The sequence below is a fragment of the Abramis brama genome (genome assembly GCF_963993115.1).
Source record: "Abramis brama genome assembly, chromosome: 2".
NCBI classification, from domain to species: Eukaryota; Metazoa; Chordata; class Actinopteri; order Cypriniformes; family Leuciscidae; genus Abramis; species Abramis brama.
Window position 1 is genome coordinate 48,558,718 of NC_139964.1, and position 15,979 is coordinate 48,574,696.

Consider the following 15,979-nt stretch of genomic DNA (forward strand, 5'->3'; position numbering starts at 1 on the left):
ACCCTAGCAATGCCCTAGCATCCACCCAGAATACCATAGCAACTGCCTAGCAACACCATAGCAACCACCCAGAACACCCTAGCAACACCATAGCAACCACCCAGAATACCCTAGCAACTGCCTAGCAACACCATAGCAACCACCCAGAATACCCTAGCAACCACCTAGCAACACCATAGCAACCACCCAGAATACCCTAGCAACCACCTAGCAACACCATAGCAACCACCTAGAATACCCTAGCAACCACATAGCAGCGCCCTGGCAACCACCCAGAATACCCTAGCAACCGCCTAGCAACACCATAGCAACCACCCAGAATACCCTAGCAACCGCCTAGCAACGCCCTAGCAACCACCCAGAACACCCTAGCAACCGCCTAGCAACACCATAGCAACCACCCAGAACACCCTAGCAACTGCCTAGCAACCACCAAGAATACCCTAGCATACGCCTAGCAACTACCCAGACTACCCTAGCAACACCCTAGCAACCACCCAGAATACCCTAGCAACTGCCTAGCAACACCATAGTAACCACCCAGAACACCCTAGCAACTGCCTAGCAACGCCCTAGCAACCACCCAGAATACCCTAGCAACCACCTAGCAACACCATAGCAACCACCCAGAAAACCCTAGCAACTGCCTAGAAATCACCCAGAATACCCTAGCAACCGCCTAGCAACACCATAGCAACCACCCAGAATACCCTAGCAGCTTCATAGCAACCACCCAGAACACCCTAGCAACTGCCTAGCAACCGCCTAGCAACACCATAGCAACAGCCTAGCAACACCATAGCAACCACCCAGAACACCCTAGCAACCACCTAGCAAAGCCCTAGCAACCACACAGAATACCCTAGCAACACCTTAGCAACCACCTGAACAACATGAATAAGCCATATCTCAGCACCAGAACATCGTACAGACATGTTTGTTGGCTTGTATGCAATCATGTACCACACTCTAGCAACCGAGTGGCGAGTTTTGCCACTGCAAGCACCACTTCACATTTTCTTCAGGAAATGTACATTCTAGTTCTTATTCTTATTATTCTGGACAAAGTTTGGCGCGAAACTCGCCCCGCACCGTTTGTCACAGACCTATGAGTGAGGCATCAAATCGACCGGCTCATTGAGGAGAGGTGTGCTATGACCATTGCGATCTAAGCGATCGGGTGTACGATGTTCGCACAGCGGACGAAAAAGCGGCCAAAAAAGTCCCATTGACTTTACATTGGGAGTTCTAAAAATATTTGAATCCCAACCGACGTTTTCACACACACACCACTCCAAAGGGCCTGACACCCCTGCGTCTCTCCCTCTCTCTCTCCCTCAGAGGATTTATATTATCAAGCAGCCAATAAGTTATGGCCTAAAATCTTCATAGCCACACCCTAGCAACCAGTTTCAGCACCCTAGCAACCACTAAGAGCTCCCTAGCAACCACCCTAAACCAAAAAAAAAATTTTTTTTAATTTTTTTGTATTTTTTAATGCAATATTACACTCGTGGCCTTGCGATATTGCTCCATGCTTGTGCCTATTCGACCATAGGCACGAGGCCGCAGGCCGAGTGCCGTACAGAAGGCACTCGTTATTAAAGATTTTAATTACTCTATAAAAACTCCATAGTAACCATCTTTGACAACTACCAACCACCTAGTAACATCATAGCAACTAAAAAAATACCTTAGCAACCATCCTGAACACCCTAGCAACGTCTAGAAATGCTCTAGTAACCAGCAAAAAACTCTAGCAACCACCCAGAACATCCTAGCAACTGCCTAGCAACCACCCAGAACACCTAGCAACTGCCTAGTAACCACCCAGAACACCTAGCAACTGCCTAGCAACCACCCAGAACACCCTAGCAACGCCCTAGCATCCACCCAGAATACCATAGCAACTGCCTAACAACACCATAGCAACCACCCAGAACACCCTAGCAACTGCCTAGCAACGCCCTAGCAACCACCCAGAATACCCTAGCAACTGCCTAGCAACCACCAAGAATACCCTAGCAACCACCCAGAATACCCTAGCAACCGCCTAGCAACACCATAGCAACCACCCAGAATACCCTAGCAACTGCCTAGCAACGCCCTAGCAACCACCAGAATACCCTAGCAACCGCCTAGCAACACCATAACAACCACCCAGAACACCCTAGCAACTGCCTAGCAACGCCCTAGCAACAACCCAGAATACCCTAGCAACACCATAGCAACCACCCAGAACACCCTAGCAACTGCCTAGCAACGCCCTAGCAACCACCAAGAATACCCTAGCAACCGCCTAGCAACCACCCAGAATACCCTAGCAACTGCCTAGCAACGCCCTAGCAACCACCCAGAACACCCTAGCAACCGCCTAGCAACACCATAGCAACCACCCAGAACACCCTAGCAACTGCCTAGCAACGCCGTAGCAACCACCTAGAATACCCTAGCACCCGCCTAGCAACACCATAGCAACCACCCAGAACACCCTAGCAACTGCCTAGCAAAGCCCTAGCAACCACCAAGAATACCCTAGCAACCGCCTAGCAACCACCCATAATACCCTAGCAACCGCCTAGCAACACCATAGTAACCACCCAGAATACCCTAGCAACCGCCTAGCAACACCATAGCAACCACCCAGAATACCCTAGCAACGCCCTAGCAACCACCCAGAATACCCTAGCAACCGCCTAGCAACACCATGCAACCACCCAGAACACCATAGCAACCACCCAGAATACCCTAGCAACCACACAGAACACCCTAGCAACCACCTGAACAACATGAATAAGCCATATCTCTGCACCAGAACATCGTACAGACATGGTTGTTGGCTCGTATGCAATCATGTACAACACCCTAGCAACCGAGTGGCGAGTTTTGCCACTGCAAGCACCACTTCACATTTTCTTCAGGAAATGTACATTCTAGTTATTTTTATTATTCTGGACAAAAGTTTGGCGCGTAACTCGCCCCGCACCGTTTGTCAGAGACGCCTGAGTGAGGTGTCAAATCGACCGGCTCATTAAGGAGAGGTGTGTTATGACTTTTATAAGCAATCGGGGGTGCGGTGTTCGCCCCAGGGGCGAAAAAGCGGCCAAAAAAGTCCCATTGACTTAACATTGCGACGAACTTTGACCACACGTAGCTCTGAGCGAGGATTTTGCAGAAACGTGTGATTTGCCACATTTGAAGAGGCTGACAGGCTCTGTAAGGACATACCTCACAATGGGGTAAAAGTTGCACCCCTGGGGGGCAGGAGATGCCCAAAGTTGCCCCATTGACTTACTATGGGGAAGGAACGTCCCGTGAAACACACATGCTTTTCCTACTATGGTAAATTGCATAGGGACTTTGTATTGAACGTAGCTCTGGATCACAGTGTCATAGAGACAAGGGGGAGGGCTCATTTTACTCAGACGACCAATCAGTCTCTCAGGATCATTGTGAAGCTATCAAGCCACGCCCTAGCAACCATTTAGAGCCCCTTAGCAACAAGTTCCATAGACTTCCATTGAAAGAGTTCAAAGAAATATCTCCAGACTGAATTGTCATAGAAACGTGGGGGTGGTCTCATTTGACTCGGGGCAGCAAACAGCCAATCATGAATCACCTCAACACTTCCAAGCCCCTCCCTAGCAACCATTGTCGAGCACCTTAGCAACCAAAATCCAAAGAGGGATATCTTCCATTCTAAATGTCACAGAGGCATAGGAGTTGGTTTATATCATTCATAGTGACAAGAAGCCTTTGGAGTTTCATGATTGGCAGCTGACAAGCCACTCCCTAGCAACCAAACAGAGTACCCTAGCAACCAAAATCCAAAGAGGGATATCTTCCATTCTGAATGTCGCAGAGGCATGGGAGTTGGTTTATATCATTCATAGTGACAAGAAGCCTTGGAGTTTCATGATTGGGAGCTGACAAGCCACTCCCTAGCAACCAAACAGAGTACCCTAGCAACCAAAATCCAAAGAGGGATATCTTCCATTCTGAATGTCGCAGAGGCATGGGAGTTGGTTTATATCATTCATAGTGACAAGAAGCCTTTGGAGTTTCATGATTGGCAGCTGACAAGCCACTCCCTAGCAACCAAACAGAGTACCCTAGCAACCAAAATCCAAAGAGGGATATCTTCCATTCTGAATGTCACAGAAGCATGGGAGTTGGTTTATATCATTCATAATAACAAGAAGCCTTTGCAGTTTCATCATTGGCAGCTGTCAAGCAACTCCATAGCAACCAAACAGAGTACCCTAGCAACCAAAATCCAAAGAGGGATATCTTCCATTCTGAATGTCACAGAGGCATGGGAGTTGGTTTATATCATTCATAGTGACAAGAAGCCTTTGGACTTTAATGACTGGCAGCTGACAAGCCACTCCCTAGCAACCAAACAGAGTACCCTAGCAACCAAAATCCAAAGAGGCATATGTTCCATTCTGAATGTCGCAGAGGCATGGGAGTTGGTTTATATCATTCATAGTGACAAGAAACCTTTGGAGTTGCATGATTGGCAGCTGCCAAGCCACTCCCTAGCAACCAAACAGAGTACCCTAGCAACCAAAATCCAAAGAGGGATATCTTCCATTCTGAATGTCACAGAGACATGGGAGTTGGTTTATATCATTCATAGTGACAAGCAGCCTTTGGAATTGCATCATTGGCAGCTGCCAAGTAACTCCATAGAAACCAAACAGAGTACCCTAGCAACCAAAATCCAAAGAGGCATATCTTCCATTCTGAATGTCACAGAGGCATGGGAGTTGGATTATATCATTCATACTGACAAGAAGCCTTTGGAATTTCATGATTGGCAGCTGCCAAGCCACTTCCTAGCAACCAAATAGAGTACCCTAGCAACCAAAATCCAAAGAGGGATATCTTCCATTCTGTATGTCACAGAGGCATGGGAGTTGGATTATATCATTCATACTGACAAGCAGCCTTTGGAGTTTCATGATTGGCAGCTGCCAAGCTACTCCCTAGCAACCAAACAGAGTACCCTAGCAACCGTTTAGCAAAACGTATATCTCTGCATCAGAACATCGTATAGAGATGGGAGTTGGTTTATATCATTCATACTGACAAGAAGCCTTTGCAGTTTCATCATTAGTAGCTGCCAATCAACTCCATAGCAACCAAACAGTGTACCCTAGCAACCAAAATCCAAAGAGGGATATCTTCCATTCTGAATGTCACAGAGGCATGGGAGTTGGTTTATATCATTCATAGTGACAAGACGCCTTTGCAGTTTCATCATTGCCAGCTGCCAAGCAACTCCATAGCAACCAAACAAAGTACCCTATCAACCAAAATCCAAAGAGGGATGTCTTCCATTCTGAATGTCACAGAGGCATGGGAGTTGGTTTATATCATTCATACTGACAAGTAGCCTTTGTAGTTTCATGATTGGCAGCTGCCAAGCCACTCCCTAGCAACCAAATAGAGTACCCCAGCAACCAAAATCCAAAGAGGCATATCTTCCATTCTGTATGTCACAGAGGCATGGGAGTTGTATTATATCATTCATAGTGACAAGAAACCTTTGGAGTTTCATCATTGGCAGCTTCCTAGCAACTCCATAGCAACCAAACAGAGTACCCTAGCAACCATTTTACAAGACCTACATCTCTGCATCAGAATATTGTATACAGATGGGGGTTGGCTCATTAGTTTCGGTTGGAAAACAGTCTGTAAATATCACCATGGTAACTGTGTATTCACACCCTAACAACCATTTAGAGCCACCTAGAAACCATATTTCAACATATAGAAGCCATATTTCAGCTCCACAGCATCGTACAGACATGGTTGTTGGCTCGTATTCAATCATGTACAACACCCTAGCAACTGAGTGGCGAGTTTTGCCACTGCAAGCACCACTTCACATTTTCTTCAGGAAATGTACATTCTAGTTCTTCTTCTTTTTATTATTCTGGACAAAAGTTTGGCGCGTAATGCGCCCCGCACCGTTTGTCACAGACCCCTGAGTGAGGCGTCAAATCGAGCGGCTCATTGAGGAGAGGTGTGCTATGACTTTTCTAAGCGATCGGGTGTACGATGTTCGCACAGTGGACGAAAAAGCGGCCAAAAAAGTCCCATTGACTTTACATTGGGAGTTCTAAAAATATTTGAATCCCAACCGACGTTTTCACACACACAGACTCCAAAGGGCCTGACACCCCTGCGTCTCTCTCTCTCTCTCTCCCTCAGAGGATTTATATTATCAAGCAGCCAATAAGTAATGGCCTAAAATCTTCATAGCCACACCCTAGCAACCAGTTTCAGCACCCTAGCAACCACTAAGAGATCCCTAGCAACCACCCTAAACCAAAAAAAAAACATTTATTTTTTTTTATTAATTTTTTTTAAAGCAATTTTACTCTCATGGCCTTGCGATATCGCTCCATGCTTGTGCCTATTCGGCCATACTGAAGGCACTCGTTATTAAAGATTTTAAGAACTATAAAAACTCCATAGTAACCATATTTGACAACTACCAACCACCTAGTAACACCATAGCAACTAACAAAAATACCTTAGCAACCACCCTGAACACCCTAGCAACGTCTAGAAATGCTCTAGTAACCACCAAAACACTCTAGCAACCACCCAGAACACCCTAGCAACTACCTAGCAACCACCCAGAACACCTAGCAACTGCCTAGTAACCACCCAGAAAACCTAGCAACTGCCTAGCAACCACCCAGAACACCTAGCAACCACATAGAACACCCTAGCAACTGCCTAGCAACGCCCTAGCATCCACCCAGAATACCATAACAACTGATTAGCAACCCCATAGCAACCACCCAGAATACCCTAGCAACCGCCTAGCAACACCATAGCAACCACCCAGAATACCCTATCAACTGCCTAGCAACGCCCTAGCAACCACCCAGAATACACTAGCAACCGCCTAGCAACACCATAGCAACCACCCAGAACACCCTAGCAACTGCCTAGCAACGCCCTAGCAACCACCAATAATACCCTAGCAACCGCCTAGCAATCACCCAGAACACCCTAGCAACCGCCTAGCAACACCATAGCAACCACCCAGAATACCCTAGCAACCGCCTAGCAACACCATAGCAACCACCCAGAACACCCTAGTAACTGCCTAGCAACCACCCAAAAATACCTTAGCAACCGCCTAGCAACACCATAGCAACCACCCAGAATACCCTAGCAACAGCATAGCAAGCACCCAGAACACCCTAGCAACAGCACAGCAACCACCCAGAACACCCTAGCAACCACCCAGAATACCCTAGCAACCGCATAGCAACCACCCAGAACACCCTAGCAACCGCATAGCAACACCCTAGCAACCGCATAGCAACACCCTAGCAACCACCCATAATACCCTAGCAACAACCTAGCAACCACCCAGGACACTTTAGCAACCCACTAGAAACACCCTAGCAACTTTTTAACTTTAAACTACTTCAAACTTTAAACTACTTTAAACTACTTTAGACTTCAAACTAATTTAAACTTCAAACTACTTTAAACTAATTTAAACTTCAAACTAATTTAAACTTTAAACTAATTTAAACTTCAAACTACTTTAAACGTCTTCAAACTTTATGGTCCAAACTTTCTCAAGCCAACTTAAAGTTTGTCTCGACGAACTTTTTAATCTAGTTCTTATATAGTGTGTCTGTTCATTAGATAACGGTAAATACAATTAATACAAATAAAAATGTATAAAGTATTTCTACCTGAAATTAAAATCAATTCAGAAATAAAAACAAATTCATGAGAAAATAGTGTAGGATAGCCTACATCTGTAGGTTGCTAGGTTAATTTTATGGTAGCCTATATAATCTGTGTTTTTTATTTGTTCCACCACAATGTAGTGAATTAATGAACAGTGACAGATCACTCCAATACATTTAATGCAAACACCTTGAAGATTATTTTTTCAGTTTGCAGTTTTTTCAGGCATCTCCTCCCTTGACCGCCAGTAAAACAGACCTGCCTCTTTCTACCTGTTGGCGTTATGCCTTTTTGAACTAACCTTGAAGGTTCCCCCTGGAGGAGCGACTCTGCTCTAATCTGTAGAGAGGCGGTATCTGACGCGTGATGTCACGGCCACGTCATCATCAGCTGCTATAATCAGCCTATGCTTGTGGTGATTCCCAGTGTACAAGGGTTTATCTTTGAACGTCTCACATCCACGTATCTGTGAGTTTATTTACATCTTTGCACATCACAATCGGCGTTAGCACTAGTCCAGTCGGAATCATGTCTGTAGCGGGACTGAAGAAACAATTCCACAAAGCCACTCAGGTAAGAAGCAACGGTAATGAAATTCATCATTCTCTTGACCATTACATGCGTGAAAATGGGTTTGCTGCAGTGCTACAGCAGACAGAGCAGCTTGTGTCCTGAATCGTAATGCGGATCTTTACGCGGAACAGTGTGTGCTTCTTTGAACGCACCGTAATATGATGTATAAACAAATAAATGCATTAACATTGTTACTAGCAGGCTAGTCACTGTCGTCTAAAATCAATTAATTCAGATGAATGTATGTTCAATGTCTTTCCGTGCTGTTTTATCAGGTGTTATTTGCACCGATTAAATGACACCGTGTGAACATGAATATTTAAGATGCGTAGATGAGTTGTTACATAATAGCTTATATCCTTAAATTGACCTCGATGCCCTCTAAAGCAATCCTGATGCTGTGACTCTTAAAAGCCATGATGATCTAAAGCCACCACAGCCTTTAGGGTCCAATACTGTATGGCATTTTAATTCAGATTTTTTTAAAAATATTTTCTATTTCCATTTTAATATCTTAAAGTAATTAATATTTTGTAAAAAAAAAAAAAAAAAAAAGAATGAAAAAAAAAATGTATATATATATATATATATGTATATATATATATATATATATATATATGTATATGTGTATATATATATATATATATATATATATATATATATATATATATATATATGTGTGTGTGTGTATGTGTGTGTGTGTGTGTGTGTGTGTGTGTGTGTTCTGGTGCCATCAGACTAGGTTGAGCCCAATTCACTCCTGGGTTTGTCTGTTTTGTCCATCTAGTGTCCTTGCCTGAAGCTTTCCCTTGCATTAATCAAAATCTCATTGAATGCTAACAGTTTGTGCAACAAAGGTTTTGGAGGAAGTATTTGTCATTTTAAGGATAGCTGTGGAACAGCAGCATCTATTGGAACCACTTCTCTCAAATGCTTAAGGCATCACCCCGGCATCTCTTAACATAGTGGGTCTCAAACCCGGTCCTGATAATGTGAATCAGGTTTGTTTGATTTAAAAAAAAAGAAAAAAAAAAAAGAAAAAAAGAGAGCGAGCGAGAGAGAGAGAGATATTCAAAATATGCACTGTTGGGAGGGCTCCAGGGACAAGGTTTAACTAATATGACAGCTGGCTCTCTGCATCTTTTTGAAGGCCATCTGTTTTAAAGGGAATATGAATTTCTGTGAGTTGTGGAGGTGGACTTGCATCTTGCTGCCTGATATTAAACAACATAATCTGCCTCATTCCGACCAATCGTCAGGCTCTGACATTATCAGTGCATGCTGCGCAGTGGAGAGGGTGGCATGACTCAGAGCTGCTCTGTAGAACAGATGGTTCCTCAAACACACTGCTCCTTCTCACAGCTTGCTGTGTACTTTATACACAATCTTCATGCAGTCTTGCAGTCGTGACAAAATATAGTGCCTGTTTGGTGAAATGTTTTTTTTTTTCTTCCCTCATTTATCTCCTTTCAGTTATGTAGAGACAAGTTTATCCTGTTTCACCTGCATTATTTATTCTTGGAAATTTGCTTCTATAGTGAATATGTGCTATATAAGCACAACACTTGTTTTACTACATGCCCTCTGGCTTTTCCTTGTCCAGAATGATATTTACATAAAAGAGAAGTGAGATTTCATGTAAATTGTCTAAACATGGATGTTTGTAGTTATACAGAAGTTTTGTTTTGGAAATGTACTTCAGTTTTATAAAATTGAGTTTGTTTAACCTGACAATTCTAGCTTGTAATACAAAGAGCCTGCTTATAAAGTTAAATTGCCATTCATCTACTACGCTTTTCATTTTATTTTCATCACGTGTTGTGTAATGCGAAAGATCAGAGATTATCTGCCTCCTGTTCACTGTTGGGTATTTGGGGATGGATGAAAACTTGTATTTGCTAGTTGAGATCGTCACAATCAGTCATTCTCTGTGTTATTCTGGTCTCATACAGTACTGTACTTAAAAGTGTGACCCCTTTCTTTAGCTTCTCTCTCTTCCTTTCTTTGATGTAAGGCGTTGTTTATGCACCACAGCGTCTGTCTCAAACATGGCTGATGTTTTATTCTTTCTCTATTACAAATTCTAGACATTGCTTAATGCTGTGTTTTTCCTATTTAAATTGTCAGCTATACCACATACTTGGCAAGCCATTGTTTTTAAAATAATCCTGGACAATATATTTTTGTTAACTAGTATATCTTTATTAATGAGTAGTGCAATCAAGGATCTTTTAACTCTCAAAGGATGAGAAATATATTATTTTCTTTGTCTCTTTAGTCTCTTATGGTTCATTCTTTTGATGTATTGTATCTTAGTGAATTGTATCTTGTATTTGGACAGGTGTAAAATAATGTTTAGCATCATAGATTCGCTATAATATGTCTACCAGTTTCTCTTATTTCAAAAACTATTATCAAACAGGTGAGCTGTCTAGTGTCTACCAATACAGGATTTCTAAGCATCCCATGTGAAGTCTCTGACATAAATGCTGTCTCAAATTGTAGAAAGCAGATTATACTAAAATATCCTTATATCCTAAAATAGTACCTTCAGGATAGAATGTCTTTATAGTGTAATACAGGTGATCTTGTTGTTAGGACTAAATGAGTACATTTGTCATTGGGGGAAAAAGGCATTGCTTTTTTAATTCTTTTTTTTAATTTATTTTTGTAGAGAATTAGTCATTTGTTAATTTGAAAGTGCTTCTAGCCACTTATAATGTCAGTTCCCTCTGATCAAAGGCATAGTGGTGAAGGTGATAGGGTTTTTAAATTGTTTACTCTCTACTATCCTAATAGGCTTACTATCTTAATAAGATTTAATAAGCCAACTTAGGGTTAATTATATGGTAATTAAACATTATCTTAAAAAGTGTTTTGGTCTGTTAGTGTCCCATGTAGCCTATCTGGGCCTGTTGCAATTTTGCAAGGGATGCCTGCAGGATTTAATCTGAGGGTGTGCACAGAGGGGAATTTTTGTTTTGTTTTCTCAAACACCACTAAAAAGTTCACATTTAATATATGCTCATGTTAAAAATTCAACTCTGAGAGAAATTTAAACTTACACACTTCTATAATACTTGAGACTCTTTCGACAAACAATCAGTGAGAGCAACGGAAGAGAACAAAGGCATTTTAAAACACAAAAATTGCAAAAAGCAACAACATGGTCAAAAGACATTTATCAAGAAAAAAAAAATCAAGTGTTTTTGTGTTTGACACAAAAACACTTTTGGTGTGAATGGCCGCCTATTTACGTGTCGCAGAGCAGCAGCTGAATTTTCTCAATGTTTCCTCCCAAACAATAGCCTTTTGTTTCATTTGTAGGTGAATATCTACTTCATTTAGCACTGTTTGTCCTCTGCATCTTCATTAATCTTGATACTGTCAGTTTCACACACTGTCTATCTGTGAAATGGCTTCAGATGATTCAGGGAGTGAGCAGTCTGAACGAATACGAATTGAACGTTTTGCAAAATCATTTGGCAAATTCACTGAAGCACTAACTAAAAAAATTGATTATTCACAAATGATTGCCATCGCAGATTCAGTCGACAGAAATAAGGGGCACACATAATAACTTCGTACTAAAATGTTTCTTAGGTCAGTCGGGGCGCTCATAGTTGTATAGGCAACACTACTAACCTCTGATTCGGAACCTCTTATTCTTACAGTAGAATAGGCTGCCATATTTTGTGATTCATAGGTTTTCAGTTCTTGTAGGTTTGGTGGAAAAAGTGCAAATGGCGACATCATATACAGGTTGTGTGACCTCAAAAACCATGAACAAAACCATGCAAGGTAAAAGGAAGATAAAATGAAACCACATTGTTAACTTGAAATGAGGACAAACAAAACATTGTTTGTGCTGACCACCATGTGCTTTGTGCTGTGGTGGCTGCAAAGAGCATGAAACCATCAAAATTCTAGAGATATTTAGAAACCATTTACAAAAAGTCATGTCGTGTATAATTCTGAATATTATTGGACTTATTGCAGTGTTTGATTTTAAGGATGTTTGTTAACTTTTAGGAACTGCGTTGGATTTAAATAGAAAGCAAAAGAGCTACTTTTTTTTTTAGACTAAATCATAAATTTTTTTTTTTTTACTTGCTTTTTATTTGAGTAAACCAAGAAGAACCTATCCCAGATAGTCACACCAGGATTGCAAAATGCAATCTTTGTTATTTAAAATTGATAGATTCATAGTGCACTGTCAGAACCAAATTCAATGCACTTTAATAGCACTGTGTGTAAATATTTAGACCATTTTCTATTTATGTATAACACTCTGGACACATTAAAGCCATGTCGCTTCAAGCCCCCTAATATGCTTACAGTATTTGTTTGACAATAACTTGCTTGTGTGGCAAATATCTAAATTGGATTCTTTAAGGAATGCTCCGTTGTTAGGGTACAAACTGTTTTGTCTAGTATAGAAGAAGATTGTTTAAGGCCTTGTGGGCTAATGCAGTAAATGGATAGGACATATGAAATACACTTGTGTTCCAAATGAGAACATCACTAATCTCTTCTGCCTCTGGTTTTATCTTTGATATCTTGGTAGATTTCCATCATCTTAAACTCCCCATTAATGGACAACACAATACAACCTAATTGACTTGTTTAAGATGAACCTATACAAGGCTACATGTTGCTCCAAAAAATAGAACATTAACATACACCATCTCTTTATCTCTTTAGAGATTGTACGTACTCACTCATTTCAAGACTTTTGAATAAGTCAACACTTCCTTATTTGATTTTTAAACGTCCACCTTGGGGGAGATAATTTTGTCGCATCCCAAATATACTATACAAACTATAACTTTCTATTAGCCTTGCTTTTCTATTCTATTCTATTCTATTCTATTCTATTCTATTCTATTCTATTCTAAATTCATCTCCGAATCATCACTTAGTTGTAGTCTGAAGATACTACATGCCAGGGTAAGGGCTCATCCTGCTATTATGTAATGGCTGCCTGTGTGAGGCTTAAAAATTATGTCACTATCACAATAACATTACTGTTTTCCCATAGAATCAAAATGACTCTGGATTGACACAGGCACTTGTCCTTGGTATTTTATTAAGATTAGGGTTGAAGCAATCATGATCTCGTCTTTCTTTTTGAATGTATATGAATGTCACCATATGATCACTGCTGTGTCATCCTGTATTCACTGCTTCTATTACCTTCAGCATTGTTGTACATGCACTCCAGCAAGGGCTCCTATGTCCCCACACACTTGTTTACAGGGTGTCCCCTGGATTTAGCTGGCCCTTTTGGACTCTTGAGTACTACATTTCCCTTTACATGTCTGTTTAAATTCCCATTAATGCTCAGTTTTTTTTTTTTCTTTCACCAGCCATTAAACATAATTTTACTGTTGTTGTTTTGCCTTTGTTCCAACGTTTCATGACGTTTTACTTTTGCAAAGTTTTTTTTTTGTTTTTTGTTTTTTTGATACAATTGGTTAAGAATGATTTTATTAATTAAAACATTATTGCTATCTAGCATTTAGAGCACACAAGAATATATGTTGTTACTCAGAGGAAACAGACGCATGCCTCATTTAGCCATCTTTATGCATGAGCTTTCTCAGCTGCCCTTAATTACACACACATAATAATAATAATAATAATAATAGTAGAAGAGAGATACAGCCTCCCTGGAACTGGCCGTCCTACCAAAGGGATGTGCGTCCCTCTCTGCCATGCAGACAATCACAAATCAAGGGAGGACGTCCTCCCATAACCTCTTTCATTTGTCCATCTATCTGTTCTATTTATAAAACGTTAATCTTTGGTGGTTGTAATCCAGGAGGCACAGACTCAGGGGAATATTTTAAGACTGCCTGACTGGAGGGTGGGGGTGGAAATTTCTCTTCTGTGCTGCTGTCACATTGGGCTTCATGTGAATGCCATTTACCTAGTCAGTAGCTTTCCAGGTAACAAGGTTGATCCGAAACCTTTGGCAAGCCCTGATTTAAGCGTTTGGGTTTATACATGTATAAAAAAAAACAACAACAACTAATTTTACAGAAAATAATTCTTAAATTTGTTTCTCTTATTTTTTATTATATTCAAAACTCTATAAACTTACAAACAATTTGTAATTAACAAAATTGACTTATACTATTAATGAAATTACAGTAATTGAAAAAAAAATTATATACAGAAAAAATACTGCATTATTTATACTGTATTTTTTGGTACTATACGGTTATCTGGACCACATGTGATGACCTGCCCCAACCCCGCCCCTAAACCTACCCGTCACTGGGGTTACGACCAACCAAGAGCGGTTGTGGTCACGTGTGGTCAGGTGTGGTCCGGATAACGTATAGTACCTATTTTTTTTTTTTTTTTTTTTGTAAATTAAGGATACGTTTATGTAAAATAAAAAAATCTTTAATTAAGTATGTATCTCAGTATTTTAAAGGTTTATGTCCATACTAACAATTTATCATTATTCTTTGTATTGTTTTTTTTTTTTCTTAAAGGTGCCCTAGAATTTGCCAATTTATCTTGGCATAGTTAAATAACAAGAGTTCAGTACATGGACATGACATACAGTGAGTCTCAAACACCATTGTTTTCTCCTTCTTATTTAAATCTCGTTTTTGAAAAACGCCCCTGAAAAATTGGCGAATCTCCACATAACACCGACTGTGACGCAACAGTCGGGATCATTAATATGTACGCCTCCAAAAATTTGCATATGCCAGCCCATGTTCAAGGCCAGGCGGAACTGCGCAGCCGAATCATCGTCCGAATCATTTTTCTTCAAGAGACATCATGGCTTGCAAACGAGCGAAGCATGGCAGTTGCTCAGTATTTGGATGTACAAATGAACACAAAGGTATTTTTTTAGTTCCTTCATCCGAGCCTCTGAAGAACCAGTGGGTTATGTGAATGTCTGATGTGTAATTGTTCAAGTTCAGACAGATAATCTTTCTCTCAAAGTCGTTCAATACTGTTTATGCATCAGTAAATCAAGCCAGTGACTAAACGATCAACTTAACGTCATTCTCTTAGTAGGATGAAAATAATCTTACTTAAACTGTGATTAATATACAGATAGCGATCAAACAACAATCCCTTTCCAGTTGCCCAAGCTGTCAATCACACAGCGCGAGTTTATCTGGACACTTGCCAAAACTCGTTATGAAATCAATGACGCTGTTACACTGCACAACGAAGCTCTTACTGTACGTACATCATGTTTGCATTGGTGAAATCATTAGTGAGAGTGCAGAAACTGCGTTGCAATGATAAGATCTTCATTCACGTGATCAACAGGCTTACACTGAAGCAGAGCCATAGAGAGAGAAGTTTTCTCTACCACTCTGCACTGAAGTCTCACAGCAGCCAATCACAGCAGTGGGCGTTTACACTGAAGTCTCACACAGACACACCCCTTCAAACAGATCGTTCAAATCAGAGGCTAAAATCAGGCTAGGAAAAATGCCTTTTATTTCTAAATTATAACAAATTTTGATCTAAAAAACATACTAACATAATAAGGGCACCCCAGGAAACATTCTAAAATAATAAAATAATCCATGCAATGGGACCTTTGAGTAGTGGTCGACCGCTATTGTTTTTTTGATGGCCGATGCCGATATCTTGGAGAGCAGGGTGGCCGATGGCCGATATAAAGCCTATA

The 15,979-nt window shown here is 41.0% G+C and overlaps 1 protein-coding gene across 2 annotated transcripts in view; it reads left to right on the forward strand.

Moving 5' to 3' along the window:
- The first annotated feature begins 8,095 nt into the window (after positions 1-8,095).
- The window catches only part of sh3gl2a (SH3 domain containing GRB2 like 2a, endophilin A1), an 81,133-nt gene continuing 73,249 nt past the window's right edge, over positions 8,096-15,979 (forward strand). The window contains exon 1 of one of the 2 annotated variants that reach the window (XM_084091454.1): positions 8,096-8,307. In XM_084091454.1, the coding sequence (XP_083947580.1) occupies positions 8,263-8,307 (45 nt within the window). In that variant the 5' untranslated portion in view covers positions 8,096-8,262. Of the gene's footprint in view, positions 8,321-15,979 lie in introns of both variants that reach the window. The other variant, XM_084091455.1, reaches the window with a different exon arrangement.